Genomic DNA, 16,402 nt, shown 5'->3' with positions numbered 1-16,402 from the left:
TAATAATTTTTACACAGAGCGGCACAAAATTAATAGCTCTTAAATTAGTTGATGCTTTAAAATAGTCTTCGGGATCATTTACAGCAAAAGGACATACCCATTTTGGAATTGGCCAAACTATGAGTCATGGCAAAAGCAGCCCCTTTGCCCACATAAAATTCTGGCTGCCTGTCAGCTAAGTGTCACTTCTTCTCTATAAACACTTTGCCTCTGTATAGCTGTTTGAGCGTGTGCAAATGGAGCCAAATTTCCAAATCTGGGTGTTAAAGTTATTTTTTCTGAGCTTATTTTCTCAAACCCACAGGTTTTGACAATCAGATATTTATTCACTACATTTGCAATAGTTTACTAGAAAAGCATAAAAAAAAAATCTAAGTATAAATGTACACATTACATTAAAGTGCGTTAACAAGAAACAAAATTTCATCTCACTTGGACAAAATTGAGGTGTATTCCCATAATCCTAAAGAAAGGGTGGTGCGCACACACATACACACACACACACATAAGTGAGTACTTAGCCCTATAACATGGAAGAGTTTGCATTCTGCTGAAATTCCTCTGTTTGTGATTGTCTACCAAACTAAACCTTTTCTTTGGGATGTACCAATGGTGCATATGTGAATTCTGTTTTTTTCATTTTGAAGTTTGGTTGCTTGGTTAGGGGAGTATTCTAACTTCTTTTTAGAGAATGATTTTTACATTGCTTAACACACGTTTTTGTGTATGGGATTTAATATTAACCAGCACAAGAACTGTTCAGTCCTTCACACCATACCTTCATACCATCTCAAGTCTTAACTTTAGGGAACTGGCTTAGCTTTAAACAGATAGCTGCATCACTTGAAGACTTTTAGTTCTACTGAGGTCTTCTAGGCTCCAAATAGCTGCAAGATATTTTATTTAGAATTTTTAGAAAGGCAAACTTAGGAGGAGGAAGGAAATAATTTTAACTCTGCTCATTGCCTATAATAAATGGGCGAACTGTCTCTATTTACTCTGCTGCATGTTTGATACATATAGATTGATACATATATATGCAAATATATATGCGCATACACATGTACACCTCTTTATATAGTCTCTGTGCGTTCCTGACATTTATACACATTTCCTCTCCTTGCATCAGGAAGATAAGGGCTTAAGGTCAATTACACAAAAAACATACAGTATTTTAAGCATAAATCCTGTAGTATACAATTTATAGAAAGTATGAAGATCTAAAATGCTTCAAAAATTTTGCTCACCTGTTCAGTAAAAGACTGCCCTTTAGTTTCAGAGGCATAATCTATGAAAACTGTCTTTCAGCAATTTTATAGTCTTATACTTGGATTTTTTGCACTTGTTTCCGTTGATTGTTTGCTTTATAGACTTCTTAGAGATGTATTTACCAACTACGTGTCTAACGAAATTACCTTTCTTTCAAAGGAAGGAGCAAATTATAATCTTTGGATGCTTGGCAATTCAGTTGCATAATTACCTGCATTCCTTTCCTTTTCCCTCTCCTTTTTTTTCAAATCACAAAATTTTAACCAGGTAGAGGGTGAACAAAGGTTCGTCTGGGTAGATGTCGCATGAAACTGTTCTGCCTGTGTCCTTGGGCATTAGTGTCTCTTTAGCATTGCTTTCTGACTCTGACCATGCGCATCCTCGAAATATTTGGAAGAGCATATCTCACAGACTGCCTTTAGGGGGATCTCAGTGGTGTTGGGATTAAAGAAATACTATACCAAAATACCTGGAGGGATTTAAAAGCAATTCCTTGCTTTTAAATATACAAAATATATTTTATATATATTTATTTTTATTTACACGTATATTTAAATATTAAATACACAGTAAGCAGAGTTAAAATAAGGAGCCTGGCTAGACAGTGCTAGGAACCAAAGGATTCGCTGCTTGCTTTTTTTTTTTAAGTCTTGGTGTAGGAAGGAGGAAGGTCTGTAAAACAGGAGCTCAATGTGAAGGCCTTTGTGGCCTGTGTCAATAGGAGCAGTTTTACATGCTGCAGCACACCCTCATACTGGCCAACAGGTGTCCAGGTTGGGATCTGGCATGGATGGAGGTTTCTTTCCCATCAATATAAGCAATTTCTTTCCAAGGGAATTAAGGCAGCCGAACAGATAGAGGACTGGAGGGCTTGCACACACCTGGGTGTTACCTTTGGATGGGACAGAATGGGAGCAGGGAGCTTAACTGACTCCAGAACTCTGAAATACTCTTAAGCCTGCCAGTTTTGGTGTTGCTAAGAGAGCTGCATTGGGAGCTCCTCATCTTTGTGGTGATGCTTCTTGTAATTAATGAAAATGGTAAAAGCTTTTTAAACTTCTTAGCAAATTAAATTCTAGCCCTTTTATTTCTCAGTCGATAAAGGAGTCCTGTGATTTGACCACTCATGTAGTAAAGCATCTCCTGCTGTTATGAACACCTCAATCCAGTGGTAGGTCTGTGCTGAAAACAGCTCAAGAACACTGGCAGTCCTAGTCAGAGTAATTCATCCTTGAGTCAAAGGCCCTTCCTGTGAACACTAGGTTTTACTTCCGAGGTTATTTAGGGTGTCTTGTTGAAATGGCTTTCCACTGTCTTCATAACTTCCTCTTCTGCCTCAATCATATAAAATTGTAACATAACACTTCTCGTTTCAGCTTAGTCATAAAAGTATTATGTATGAAAAATGAAACACAAGTCTGGAAAGTCAGTATGATAAGCACAAAGGATATTCTGTCACATACAAAGCCATCTAGACAATTTGCAGAATGTACAGAAACTTAAAATTGTGCCAAAACCTGAGGTTAAAGGAATAACCATTTAGTTGTGTAATAACAGCGTAGCATTATTTAGCAAAGAAATCTTTCAAAAGCCACAGTAAGACAAAAATGGCTGAGAATCTGAATTCACCTTTGGGAACATTTCCAGTTTTTGCTTTTTGAAACAGAGCGGGGAACCCCAATCTGAAAACTGTATCAGGTTTTCATGTATCATCTGAAGCAGCTTCTAGGGATACGATAAATAAACGTATCGTAGGGATACGATAAACTACTCTGTGGATTCCATTTTTCTCTTGCCTTCTGGAGCTAGCAGTGTTGTGTTTCAAGTATCAATTTAGTCTTTAGCAAACTGGAGCTAAGTTCCATGGCTAAGCTCTTGTAACTGGGAAATGTCACTGCATTTCCTGCCACTAAATTAATAAAAGGCTTTAAAGTAACACACTACATGAGATATAAAAATAAACAGTTTATTCTGTGCAGCATCTATTTCTTTTAAAAGTCAAGATCCTAACTTCTCAATTTTTGTACAAGGTTGTCCTAATGATGCAAAGCCATTCTGAAGAAACTAGCAGAATGGAAGCTGGTAGCTGAGATAGTTCATGGTTTTGGCACTTTGTTTCTGTTAATAATGGTAAAGTATGAAACAATTAATGATGTTAATTTAAAAGGGATATAGGGTTTTAGGGGATTAGCATCTTTAAGTTTTCAGTTATCAAGCACAACAATTTTGGCACCTGAAAGCCAGTATTCCTTCGCTACCAGTAAGAAAACCAGATCTTTTACACTTAGTCTGTTTTGAAGATTGTTACTGCAGTCACAAAGCCTAGACAGATTTTTATAAGCAGATCTGAAAGGTAAGCTGCAGAAGCATGATTTTGTACAAAAAAATGACATTTCTTCAATGTGTTTGGGTGAAAAAAAATAGAATGCCTTCCTTTTCTATTTCAGTGCAGTGCTGTCATAAATATGATCAACAGTTCTGTCGTGTTTCCTTAGCCAGCAGGAATGGCACTTTGAACTTCCATAGATTAAGCAAAAGGATAGGGAAGTGGGATAAATGGGGGGGGGAGGGAGGGGAAGAGGGGAAGACAAGAAAACAAACCAAAACCAAACTTGTTAAGACCTTCCTGTGATGCTAACATTGCGTTTTATAGATGGCTAACATGTTTCAAACTAGTCCAGTCTCTTCCCTAAGTCTACCCACTCTAATTTATAGGACATCTGGAAACTAGCACCACTTTTTCTATATACAAAATGGACACTTTTTCAGAATATTCTACTAAATCTAATATCCATGTTCTCCATGTTACTCGTAATATTTTTCAATGCTCTATGGAAATCGTACTGAACACAGTATATGTAATGTAGGCTAATTTTGTTTGCTTAAGGTCTGTCGGGATCAATTCTGCTCATTTTTTTTCTTTCAGTATACTACCTCAGAATACCACTTGTGTCATCTAATCAGGACACTATCTGTAATATGCCTTTTCACAAACAGAATTTCCAGATGATAATTACAAAGGTTACAGGTTTAGACAGAACTCAGAAATACATTTACATAAGTCAAAGTTACAGATATTATCAAAATTAAATTAGGACTGAGCCAATTAATCTAAAAAATCTAAAAAGGTAAGAAATTCAAAAACCTAATGGAGACCGTTAAGTTCCTGAGATTTTTCTCCATCTCAAACTCTTTTCCCTTCACAAAGAACACAGGGAAATTATACTTAGTCACACAACACAGCGATTTCATCAATATTGTCTGAAAACATACGTATAAGTCCACTTTTCTTAAAATATACTTTTCCTATATCTCTTCCAAGTGAGCAGTTTCTGGTGATGCATAGCAAGAGCCTACTTGTGTTTATAAAAGCTTTTTAGTTTACATAAAAAGTATAATCACAATGCTCCACCTTTTGCTGATAAAGCTGATTTTCCAATGAGAAGTTGTCCAGCTAATCAGCTTCCAAAGAGATCTGATGAGCTGACTAGCTTCCAGTTACTAAAGCAGATGGCCCAGCCCTAAACTAGTTCTGTTTCTAAAATAAATAGTGTTGGAAATCTTTCTTTTCTAAACACTTTTCAATTCCCTGTCATGCTCACACACATGTTTCTGGGTTAGTTACAACTTCGCCATTTTTTTCAGGCTCATCTTTCAGAAACTGCTCCACTTCAATAGAGTCCACCTTGGCATCTTCAGGAGTTTTGTCTTCAGATTTGTTTAATTCCTCTCTTTCTGCTGCTTCTTCTTTTGTATGTGGTTCTTCCGATTTTTTCTTAATGCAGAAGAAATTTCCCAAGGCCAATACAAGTGCTGAGGTGGTAACTTCAATTCCAGCAATAATGAATACAAACATGTACCTCCCTGTTGCATCGAGGAGTTTTCCTGAAAAAGGTAACATTTCAGATAATTAACAAAAGCAATTATTTTGCAGCGAATTTTTTCTGCTTTTTTTAAACATTTATATCACTGCTGTCTAGAATTACCATGACTATCTATAAGCAAGTTTTTCGAAATGGGATTTTAAAAAGTTTATAACAAAATATTTCTCAATTATTTCAGTTCAATTTAGCAGTCACTGACATTATATCGCATCCCAAAACACATACTCCCATGCACACACACAGTCATGCAATTTGACTGAAATAAAACCAGCCTAGCCTTCATATGCAAGAGATGAAACAAGTGCTATGTATTTCAGATAAAAATGTGTACATCTGTGGCCAGGATCTGTATCATCAGCTTCCTCTTGCTCCCAATCTCATTTAACTTTCTCCATGGGCTGTCTGCTTAAGATGCAAATCTTACTTAGTAGTCAGTCTGGAGTAATTGACTGATTCTGACACTTTAGTAAAGTTAAGTTTTCACAGGACTTGGTGGATGTGAAAGAACAGGTGGGAGAATGTGAAGGAAGTGCCTCTCTGAACCTGAAGATCAAAGGAAGTAGTGCATAGTACTTCCATAGTACTTCCATAATACTTCCATAGTACTTCCATAGAACTCCCATGAAGGGGGTTCTGTCACAATAAAAATACTTCATGTTTGTTAGTGTATGGTGTAAATATTTTATGTCAATGAACTGTTGGGGTTTGGGAGGCAAAGTGTGTTTCAGTTCAGGATCTGTAAAATATATGTTCTTTGATTAGTAATTAATTTTCATTTTTACTTCAAATTAATGAATTTGACTATGTTGTCGTTTCCTTATTCTTGGGTTGTGACTCAAGTGCAATAGAAGCAGTCTACCTCCCTTAAAGTAGTCCAGTTTTATACTCCTTGTAAGATTTTTTTTCTTCCAATGTTTTCTTCTCCAAAACTACCATGGGTATAGAGAATCTGTCCTAGTGCTTTCCAAAGAAAATTGACAGGTTTCATATTCTGAATCCCAATCAGATATCTGCCAATAAGAGATTCAGTGCAGGTTTTCAGAGGAGAAACAGCAGCATCTCCAGATGGCAATTTAACCAATACTAAAAATGGATCCGAGAAGGAGAAAAGATTCATCCCACCTCTTCTTGGTCTATTTCAGAGTGTAACTGCAGAAAGCCTTCGAAGCATGTGCAACACTGGCACAATCTGCATTTCTTGAGTGACTCTCATCCTTTTCTCTGCTCCCTTAAATTTTGTGTAAATGGATGCGGTGCATATGGTTTTGAATTCTGAACTAAATGGAATACTTACCTGCTGATGGCGGACCAATTAGAACAGCCATAGCTTCTGCCAGGAGCACTAAACCGATAGCACTGGAAAACTTCTGAGTACCAACAATAGCCATGAGAACTTCAAATTGAAGAGCACCTACCATTCCATAAGAAATGCCAAAGAAAATGCAAAAGACCACCAGTCCACCATAATCAACAGACATCGAACCCATGAGATCTGTGAAACCATTGAAAATCATAGCAAAACTGAAGAGGTAGACACAGCGTGGTCTAACCCATTTAAGACCAGCTACCATTCCACAAATAGGCCGAGCAAAGATATCAATGAATCCCAGAATAGTCAGAAGAAAAGCTGCTTTGGTGTCTTGATAGCCTAAATCCTTGGCATAACTCACAACAAAAACTGGGGGAACAAAGAGGCCAAGCACCATGATAGATGCTGCTAGGGCATAGATTACAAAACCACCATCTTTAAACACACTGAAATCCAGAAGTTTTTTCTTCACTTTCTTCTCAGCTGGCTCTTTGGTAGCTTCAGACTTTTTGGGTGGCTCCAAAGGTCTCATTAGTGCTCCACATACACAGCAGTTGAGCAGCATCCCACCCAGTATAAGGAATCCTCCTCTCCAGCCATACTCATGTTGTAGTATCTGCCCCAGCGGTGATAGAGCACAAAGAAACACTGGACTCCCAGCGGCAGAGAGCCCGTTGGCCAAGGGCCGGCGTTTGTCAAAGTAACGGTTTAACATGATGAGTGATGGCTGAAAGTTTAGTGCCAGACCCAAACCTGTAACACAGGATACATAAAAAATAATACCGGCCTACAGTATCACTATTAAAGAAATTATGATTATACATAAAGAGAAAATAGTTTTATTCCAAATGGACAGAAGAAATCTAAAGTAACATTTTTAAAGCATTCCACCTCCATAATATTCTTGTACTTTATGATTACACTTCATGCTATTAAATACTCATAGCAAAAATAAATGACAGTTTAATTCCACATTTATCTGCCATTTTTATTAAAATCCATTTGGGTGATCATGATGCTTCAGGTATTTATCACATTTAGAAAACTTCAACCTAAAGCTAAGACATACGTTAACTCATTTTCAGCAATACACACTACGTACCAGTAATCACACCTGCAGTTAGATAGATCTGAACGATGCTTGTACAAAAGGAAGCTATCACCATCCCCATGGAGGCAAAGAGGCCACCCACCAGCATGACAGGACGACAGCCAAAGCGGTTGACACATACACTACACAGTGGACCTAGGCAAGAAAAGCAAGTTAGAGTTGCTAAGATAAACGAATCTTTGGGATTGATTTTACGTCACTTTGCATTTCTTCTTTGGTGGACTTCACAGAGGTTGGAGTCAATGATCTTAAAGGTCTAAGGTCTTCCCAACCTCAGTGATTCTGTGATTCTTTCCTGCTTTCTCCATACAGTCAAGCCAATCAGGAAGAGTGTTCTTTCCTCTACAGTCAAATACTTATCTTTTTTGTCTTCAGAGTGCTGTGCAATTTTTCTTTTGCATCATCTAGTAAATACTGAGTTACAGAGGCTTAATTTAAATCCAAGCTGAATTTAAATAACTGATTTATGTGATTTATAGTAATGCTTCTTTGGAATGCCTTACTTGCACACAAGTAACAATAAGCAGTCATGATACATGCTGTAAATAGCCGTATGATTTACAAACTTCATTGTATGACACAATACTGTTTCAAAAACAGATAACTACTCACCTGTTCCATAAAGCATGGCCAACAGAATGGAGGAAATCCATGCAGTGTCACTATATCCAATGCCAAATTCCCGGATAAGTTCTTTAAAGAAAACACTAACTGCCTTAGGAAAGGCGTAGGAGAATCCTGTGATGATAAAACAGCCAAAAAGGACAGCCCAGCCCCAGCCTCCATCAGGGGCTTTAACACCAGATGGACCATCATCAGCTACTACAGCTCCCATGATGAAGCTTGCGTGTTCCCTAAGAAACAAAAAGCAATTAGTATCTATAGATATTGGGATGATTATCTAACCAAAACTGGCAAAAATTGGAGAACAATTAAAAATAAGGTATAGGACGGCTTTAAATAAAAGTCTTGAAGATGCACTGCAATTGTACCTATTCCTTGTTCAGATTTAGTTCTTACAAAGCTTGCAAAAATACATAAAAAGGAGATGCACATAACTGCGTTCTAAATGTCCCCTCACAGCTCTCAAAGTCAAAACTGGATTTCAACCAAATCACTGTTCCATAGAAAAACTGAAGCCATTACAGCAGATCAGGGATGTATTTGATTTTCACAGATATGTAATGACTACTGCATTGAAGTCTGCGGGATTTTTGTTACAAGACCTTGTTATGTGAAGCTCCTGGACTATGCCTGTAGAAGATCTGGTGCATCGCAAGAGTGCTGTGCAACAGTGGACTAATCACCCTGGCTTTTTGTTCCTACTGAGGATAGCAATACCACCCTGATACTCTGCTATCTTGAAAAGATATAAAGATCCCTTGAGATGCTGAGAAGTTGTCAGCCATCGAGTTAAGTATCTAAGCTAAAGTGCAGTGAAAATCTGCACAGGCAGTCTTTGTGGATGCTGGGAGTCAGTAACTGTAGCAATGTTCAGTATCACAGCCTGCATGAAGCAAATACTTTCCATTGTTGTTGTTAGTACCTTCGCAGTAAAAAAAAAAGTATATTTCATGAATCTAATTTTTCACATCTATAAGCAGTCATAAGCAGCTTTGCATATGAAAAATCTTTTCTCATGAGAATGTGTAATGCTGCCAAGTCTTAGAGAGATATGGGGTGAAAAAAGACACTGAAAAGGCACATAAAGTGTCCCCATATGTTATGTGAGGAGTGCAGGAAGGTATTGCATCACAGCAATTAGGGTTTTGTAGGGCCTGTGTACTACAAAAGTCTTGAAAATGTTGAGGTGAGCTTCAAACAAGTTACACATTAAATCTTACATGTACAAAAATTGGCCATTTCTTTAAAGTTCAGCTGATTACTCCTATTGTGTCAGTGTTCTCTACAAAAGTGCCCAAAAGAGGAGTGCCCATCACTGAAGAATGCTTCTGCTTTCAAGAGAATAGGCTTGCACAGCAATTGTTGTAAATGGGGAACTATATAGTTCTTACATCTCCATTTCCCAACCAGACTGCATGTGGCACAACAATCTGATGAAGACTTGTCTAGACAACTGAGCACCAAATGGATGATTGTTAATACGCCTGTATGGACATACTTACTATGGCATTTAGAGCAGCACTCCCACTTCTTGGAAGAAACAACTTTATATACAGATACAGAAACAAATCTTGCCACGACTATTGCTGTTTTATTACCCTGGGCTGTATGAGAACAGTAAGTGTCATAGTACTGGCTTTACCAGTTTTCTGGTTTCTGGAAATTAAATAGAAAACAATTCATCTTAAGTCCATACAACTAGAACATAAAATGGTTTAACAATAAGGGAAACTGAATACCTCAACAAAACCAGTCATCTGAGGCTGCAGATGGCTCATTTGCTGATTGCTGTTAGAATATGTAAAAATACATAGCTTGGTAGACTGGGCAATTTCTGCAGCAGGCTTTAGGTTGCTAAATAAGTCTTAAGATGCATCTCTGCACTTCTGACACTGGGATCTGTCCACCCTTCAAAATTGTTTTTCCCAGTAACTTCTATTTGATAGAAGTTATAAAGCCTTATTCAAATAAGGACTTATTTTTTTGAAGCAAAAACCAGACAGCACAGAGTAGGTACACAAAGTGTAATCCTTTGTGACAGTGGCAGCTCTCTAGTATTGATGATAACAGGGGAAATGCTGATTAAAGTATCTCAGTTCAAATGTATAAAGAACAGCAGTAAGATAAAAAAATGGAGTCCAGGGCGTAGGAGGAATTGTCACTTACACTACTTCCAAATTGTCAGAACATTTCATTGGGAGTGAATGTTTAAAATGTTGGGGGAAAGGGTTGTGGAAATTTTGTTCGTTTGCATTAAACATCTAGTAGCAACATAAAGTTAGCAATAACACATGAGCATGCTTTGTTGAAAAATAGCAACTGGCAATCTCTCCAGACTGCTTAAAGTGCTGGATAGGGATATTCAGTGGCTTATGGCATTCACCCCCGTGCTGCTTCCTGCACACAGGCGCGGTGAGTCTACTTTACTGCGTCGACAGGAAAGATGTTCAAAGGGCAGCCTCTGCAGTCCTACAGTGCAGAGTCCCGACATCTGCGTGAGGAAGCGCCCGTCAAGAACCAGTTAGCTGGCAGCTCGCTTGTTCCTTCATAAGGGAACCGTTCGAGTTTCTCCGGGGCGACAGAAGTGAACCCGGCGCTCCAGGTCCGCCGCGAGTGCGGCCCGGGGGAAGCCCCGGGCGGGCGGGGTGCGGAGGCCGCTCCCGCCGGCGGCGTGACCCGCGCTGTGCGGCCCCGCACTGAGACGTGCGGGACGTGACTGGGCGAGGGGCGGCCGCTGCCCGCGGGCCGGGCGGGGCCGGGGCCGCTTCCCCCGCCCAGCGCTCGGCGGCGGCCGGAGCTCGGTTCCCCTATACGAGGTGGAAACAGCCTCCTCCGTTGCCGTCCTTTCATGCCCAGCAGAGCAAGGCGGCCTGTAAGAGACATATTCTGTTCCACCTGCCCTACGGGACTTACCATCTTTACTATGAGAAACAGTCTCTAAAACGGTTTTATGTGCTGCTGTGATGAAAGAGCAAGACTTGCTGATGTGAGGGAACCTGGCCTACTTTCCAGCATTCATAAAAATAAGCCTATGGGGAAACAAATAGTATCATCCATTTACTCTTCTTTTTGTCATGTCTGTTACCACATTTGGCTAAAAATAACCATAAACCAGCATAACAGATCTTCAAATGTCATCCTTTTAAAAGTGGTTTAATTTGCACATGCATACATCAAAAAGAAAGGCTGAGAGAATTGGGATTGATCAGCCTGGAGAAGAGGATGCTCTGGAGCATCCTTATTGCAGCCTTCCAGTGCCTGAAGGGGTACAAGAAGGCTGGAGAGGGACTTGTTACAAGGGCATGTAGTGAGAGGACAAGGGGGAATGGCTTCAAACTGACAGACAGTAGGTTTAGGTTAGATATTAGGAGGGTGTGAGGGCGGTGAGGCCGTAGCACAGGTTGCCCAGAGAAGCTGTGGCTGCCCCATCCTTGGAAGTGTCCAAGGCCAAGTTGGACGGGGCTTGGTGCAGCTTGGTCTAGTGGAAGGTGTCCCTGCCCATGGCAGGGGGCTTGGAATAAGAAGAACATTAAGGTCCCTTTCAACCCTAACCATTCTGTGATTCTACCATTAATATTATTCATCTGGTTTTGTCCATCAGTAGTTCATGGTAACACACCAAAATTAAAAACTGTTAACCAGAATGAAATGAACACAGCAGAAGATGTACTTCATCCTCTTGCTGTGTGCCTTACTAGGCTAGATTGTATTCACCTCCTTAAGAACTAATAAGGAAGTAGTGCAGAGGTTCCCATGTAAGATGTGCAAACAAGGGCAGTAGTTTTAGAAAAGCTGAGCTTGTGGTTGATTTGCACAGGTAAAGTTTTTATTTATGATTTTACTTCAGTGCTGGGATGCTGTCAAAGCCTGCTAAGACAGGAGGTGACTGCATAACTATTGCAACAGCTTGCTTTGCTTTCTGCTTTTGCTAGCTCAGCCCTATTTAGAGGCAAAGGATTACATTTAACTGGCTGCAGCTCAGTTTCGTATCTCCACAACAGACATGATAGTATTGTCAGTATTTATTCCAGATTCCTTCTATCATGAATAGGTTCTTGCTTTGGTAATGTCTAAAACAAAGGGAACAAATGTAGTTAAATACATGGGGTTTCATCTTCCTGATATTATCTTCCTGTTGCTATGGAAACTAGTATAGGCTCAGTTAGGAGGAAATACTAGGTGATTGTCGGGAGCATTGTGGGTGGTGGTTTTGATGTGATGTCTATAAAAGGGGAGCATTTGGATTATAAAAAGGAGCAGCTAGAAATTGCAAGAATCTATTATTTGTGTTTAGCCAATACTCTTATTGGCCACATCGCAGTACTTCATGGTCAGCAGTATGGGTAGAAAGGACATTTGTGAGTATGTAGGCGGACCTATATATCTTAAGAACTTCCCATTCTCAGGAAGAATTAATTTCAAGAATTCTCAAGCAGAAGCAATTTCTTCTAACCGTGGCAGAAATCTACTCAACCTTGAATTCCTATGATACAAATAAAAAATAGTAATCAAAAATAGAACATGGATTTCCAGATGGGGAACCCAGTTCAGGCTGGAATTCAGTTGGGAACCCCACCAGGTTGAGAACTGTATAATTACAAAATGAGGAAGATGGTCTAAGCTGAGCAATGTAGAGATCCTCCTTCAGTTTCTTATCTGTGGAGTGAAGAAAATAATAATTCTCTCTTCATAGGGTGTTGGAGGTATGAATACATTGAAAAGCATATGCTGCTCAATACTGTGCTAATAGGAGTCATAACCTCCTGTATTAGCCCCCTTAAGGGTATTAAAATCTAAGCAGACTAAACAAAATATGTATGTTTTTCATGGTTTTGAGTGAAGAATCCTAAGACTAACCAACTCTACTGAAATTTTGCAGGCAATTACTCCTGCAAAAGTATTTTTATTTTAATATTCTTGACCCTTGTGACAGCCCTCTGCATTTAGAACAACTACACTTTGCATTGACATCACGGACATCTGCCTATTCAGCATGACTTTAAGTCTTTCCTGATTCTCTAAATACTAATACATACATCTGTAAATCAAATTTTATTTATTACAACTCAAGTACTTAATAGAAACCATTTTGATGGGCCACTGGTATAACGCACTAGTGCATTTCAGGTGGCTTACCTGCTTAAATATCAGCCAATTGAATTACACGTTCATTCCAAAGGCTGCTGCAAACTTCTGTTTCCTACAAAATCATTACCATATTTGCCAATGCCTACCCTGACCTTCTCTCCTTCCCAAAAAGCCCCATAGGGACTTCCACTCTCCCATTTTGGCCTCCACTGTTTTATCAGAGACGGTTTTCCAGATCTGCTGCCTTTCTTAAGGGTTTGCCAGCTTTCACCACTCTCATCTCTCTCTCAAAACTCCTAGGATAATCCCGTGCTGTCTGTAGCTGTAAGTAACGTTCCATACCAACACTTAACTATTAATCAATCTCCAGTCCCCATTTAGCTGCAAAATGTCTTAAGCGTTCACTGCTACAGCACAGTGAGTAACATTCATTGCAAGTTATTAGCAGACTGCAATGACACACTGCAATTTTTATGTGTAGCAAATAATACTAACCAGTCTAGATTCTGTTATCCGGGTAAAGTGCTCTACAGGGAAAGTTGTGCCTATTTATTTGTTTGTTTATGTCATATAATGAAAATGTTGGAACCCTGCTCTTTACATTATTTGGGAAAACAAATATACTAGTCCTATAACGATAGCAATGTCAACCTCCATAGTTATTGTATCTATATCAAATGCCCACTTTCTGGAGAAGCGGATTTATTTTTCTAAAGCCTACAGGTTTTTTTACACCACAACCATTACCATAAGTGCATTAATGTCATAATCACAGCAGCTCCTTAAGACCAGAGAACATGTGCCCTTTCTGTGTTCACAGAAAAGTGACAAACATGCCTTCAGTTGTATTGGAATTATCTGGCTGCTTTCAAAAATATAAGTTGCAGACCCCCAACTTCAGCTGAATACTTACAACTAATTTTCATGTATCGTGAAAATTAATTTCAGCCCTGCAGCTGTGGTGGCTTTGCAATGTGTTGAAGCTTTAAAAACCCAGAAAATTCTTGGAGAAGTGTCCTTATATTGCCTAGTATAAAACCAAAAAGTGACAGAGCTAAATAAACACTAATTAAGGGTCTAGTCCTGTCACCAGCTGGACGTATGTGCTAATTTTTGCAGAATACCATGGAACTACCGTGATGTATAAAGTGCTTGTATGCACTTGTATCTCAAGCCAGGTTAGCACATGTAGCTGAATATATTGAGAAAAGATCGCCTGGCTCAGAGGTGTCATTTTACACAATCACTTTGGACAGTGCAGCTGCATAATAGGGTGAGATAACTGAGATATGTGAATTCCCACTTCAGTCACAATTTAAAACATCACCTTAATATTTTTATAATATATAAAGTATATAAAATATAATATAGAAAATAATATAAAGATATAATATATAAAATATAAAAATATAATATATAAATAATATATCTTGTGTTATACTTCTGACTGAACCACAACAGGTGTACTGTACTAATAGATTCTGGTTTACATTTTAAAGCGGCTGACTGCCACACTGCTTCCTCTGAAATAACCATTGCAAAACCATACTTGACTTTACTCTGAGACATTCTAAACTAAACAGTCTTCCAATTGCTTTAGCCAAAAAGCACGCAAACCCGCTGCCCAAGAGGAGCGCATTTCCACAGCCAGTGCTAACGGTCTGTGCCCGAGAGGAAGTTGTATTGCTGCAATTCAACTCCACCTTTGTTCACTTTTTCTTCGCGGAACCTCTTAGAAGAAGGCAAGCCGCAGACCATTCCCGGTGGATTGCGAGCAGCAGCAAAAATGGGCTCCTTCCCAAGAAGTGGAAAGGGGTTGCGGCGGCCGCCCCGCAAGGGAGGAGCGGGGTCGGGAAAACAATGGTGGCGGTCGTGCCGCCGCCAACGGCCACGGCCACGACCGCCCGAGCGGCGCTCCGGGGGGGGGCACGTAGCCGAGGGGGCTCCCGCGGAGCACTCGGCGATGCTCGCGAAGCCCAGGGAGGCTCCCCACCGTTCTCAGAGTGCTCGCTGAACCGAGTAACGGAGTTCATGCCCGGGGCTGCCACGACGTCCTTTACGAAGGGACGGTCCTCAGTCTGCACGTCGCTCGCTCTGACGGATCTGAGCGGTCACCACTGTGACAAAGAACTTCGAAATTCACCCCCCGGGGCTCGACACTGAAACAGGAGGTGAGCAGCAGCGAAGGGATCGCGGAGGCGAGGCTTTCGCGGGGACCCTCTTTGCCCAGTAACGGTCTGAGGCCAGGGATGACGGGAACAAAGCCGGAGCTCGCGGGTGTCTCACGAGCCACCTGTGTGGCACTGTACGTGCGCTGGGGCCGGCGGCACCGCAAGCCGAGACGTGACCCGGCGCCAAAGGGGGAAGAAGCTGGGGGCAGCGCTCTCCCGTAGCGGGCAGAGCGGGGCTTGGTCGCCAGCACTGCTTTGCGCCCGGACAGCGCTTTCAGGCCGTTGGCTGTGAGGACGTTGGGCGACCCATACGGCAACGAGGGTTTTCCGAGGAAAAGATGCGCCCTCTTGGTCCCATGCGCGGGGAGAAACGCAGCCGGTGGGACGGCGCCCCGCCGTCCCTCGTGAGGTGGCGCCAAGGGGGGCGAGGACAGTCGGCGTCGTGCCCACCGCCGCACCGGCGCCCAGCGCAGCCTCTGGGCGAGGGATGAACCCTCGCCTCCCGCGCTGCGCTCGCCCAAAGCTTAGAAGGCGCTCGGGCGCATCCGCCGGCCCGGACAGCCCCACGCGGAGATGCGCCCTGGGTGAGCCGGGGGCTTTGAGGTCGGTTCACGCGTCTCGGGAACCCCCCGCCATCCCCGCGCTCCCCGCACTCCCCACGGCGTTCGGCCCCGTGCGCCAGGCAAGCGCTCCGCAACATCACGCACGACGGCTCCGCCTCAGTACCTGAGTCACGTCCCGCGGCTCACCGAGAGGATGACCGTGCTCGCGCCGGACCGCAGCTGCTGTCCCCGTACGCCCGCACACACCCGCCCCAGCCCGTCTGGTCCCGCCGGCTGCGGAGCTCCGGCGCGGCGGGTCTGTGGCTCTCGCCCCTCCCCTGCCACAGCGAGGGCGCCCTGGGTCCTACTGCCGCCGTGACTCCTTCCCGCTGCTACGGGTTCTC

The 16,402-nt window shown here is 41.6% G+C and overlaps 1 protein-coding gene across 4 annotated transcripts; it reads right to left on the bottom strand.

The window, feature by feature from the left end:
• Positions 1-284: 284 nt before the first annotated feature.
• On the bottom strand, positions 285-16,285 carry SLC16A3 (solute carrier family 16 member 3). 4 transcript variants are annotated; one of them, XM_018073185.2, is made up of 5 exons: positions 16,183-16,285; positions 8,186-8,427; positions 7,565-7,708; positions 6,448-7,215; positions 285-5,154 (listed from the first exon to the last, which is right to left on the bottom strand). In XM_018073185.2, exons 2-5 carry the CDS (start codon positions 8,406-8,408, stop codon positions 4,868-4,870), a joined length of 1,422 nt encoding a protein of 473 aa, XP_017928674.1. In that variant the 5' UTR covers positions 8,409-8,427; positions 16,183-16,285; the 3' UTR covers positions 285-4,867. The 4 variants fall into 4 exon arrangements, with proteins under 4 accessions (XP_017928674.1, XP_017928676.1, XP_017928675.1 ...); XM_018073187.1 differs by lacking the exon at positions 16,183-16,285 and adding an exon at positions 14,989-15,169 and having other exon boundaries at positions 4,277-5,154; XM_018073186.2 differs by lacking the exon at positions 16,183-16,285 and adding an exon at positions 9,700-10,480 and having other exon boundaries at positions 4,277-5,154.
• Between the last annotated feature and the right edge of the window lie 117 nt (positions 16,286-16,402).

The sequence above is a fragment of the Manacus vitellinus genome, unplaced genomic scaffold (genome assembly GCF_001715985.3).
Source record: "Manacus vitellinus isolate BGI_N305 unplaced genomic scaffold, ASM171598v3 scaffold_24_pilon, whole genome shotgun sequence".
Taxonomy (NCBI): Eukaryota; Metazoa; Chordata; class Aves; order Passeriformes; family Pipridae; genus Manacus; species Manacus vitellinus.
The sequence above is the reverse complement of the archived record's forward strand: the minus strand, read 5'-3'. Positions and strand labels throughout refer to the sequence as shown.

Coding starts and splice junctions, on each gene's coding strand:
- SLC16A3 (XM_018073185.2), bottom strand. CDS start 8,408: ATGGGAGCTGTAGTAGCTGATGATGGTCCATCTGGTGTTAAAGCCCCT. Junction 7,709..8,185: donor GGCCATGCTTTATGGAACAG/GTGAGTAGTTAT, acceptor TTTCTTGCCTAG/GTCCACTGTGTAGTGTATGT. Junction 5,155..6,447: donor AATTGGTCCGCCATCAGCAG/GTAAGTATTCCA, acceptor TACCTTTTTCAG/GAAAACTCCTCGATGCAACA.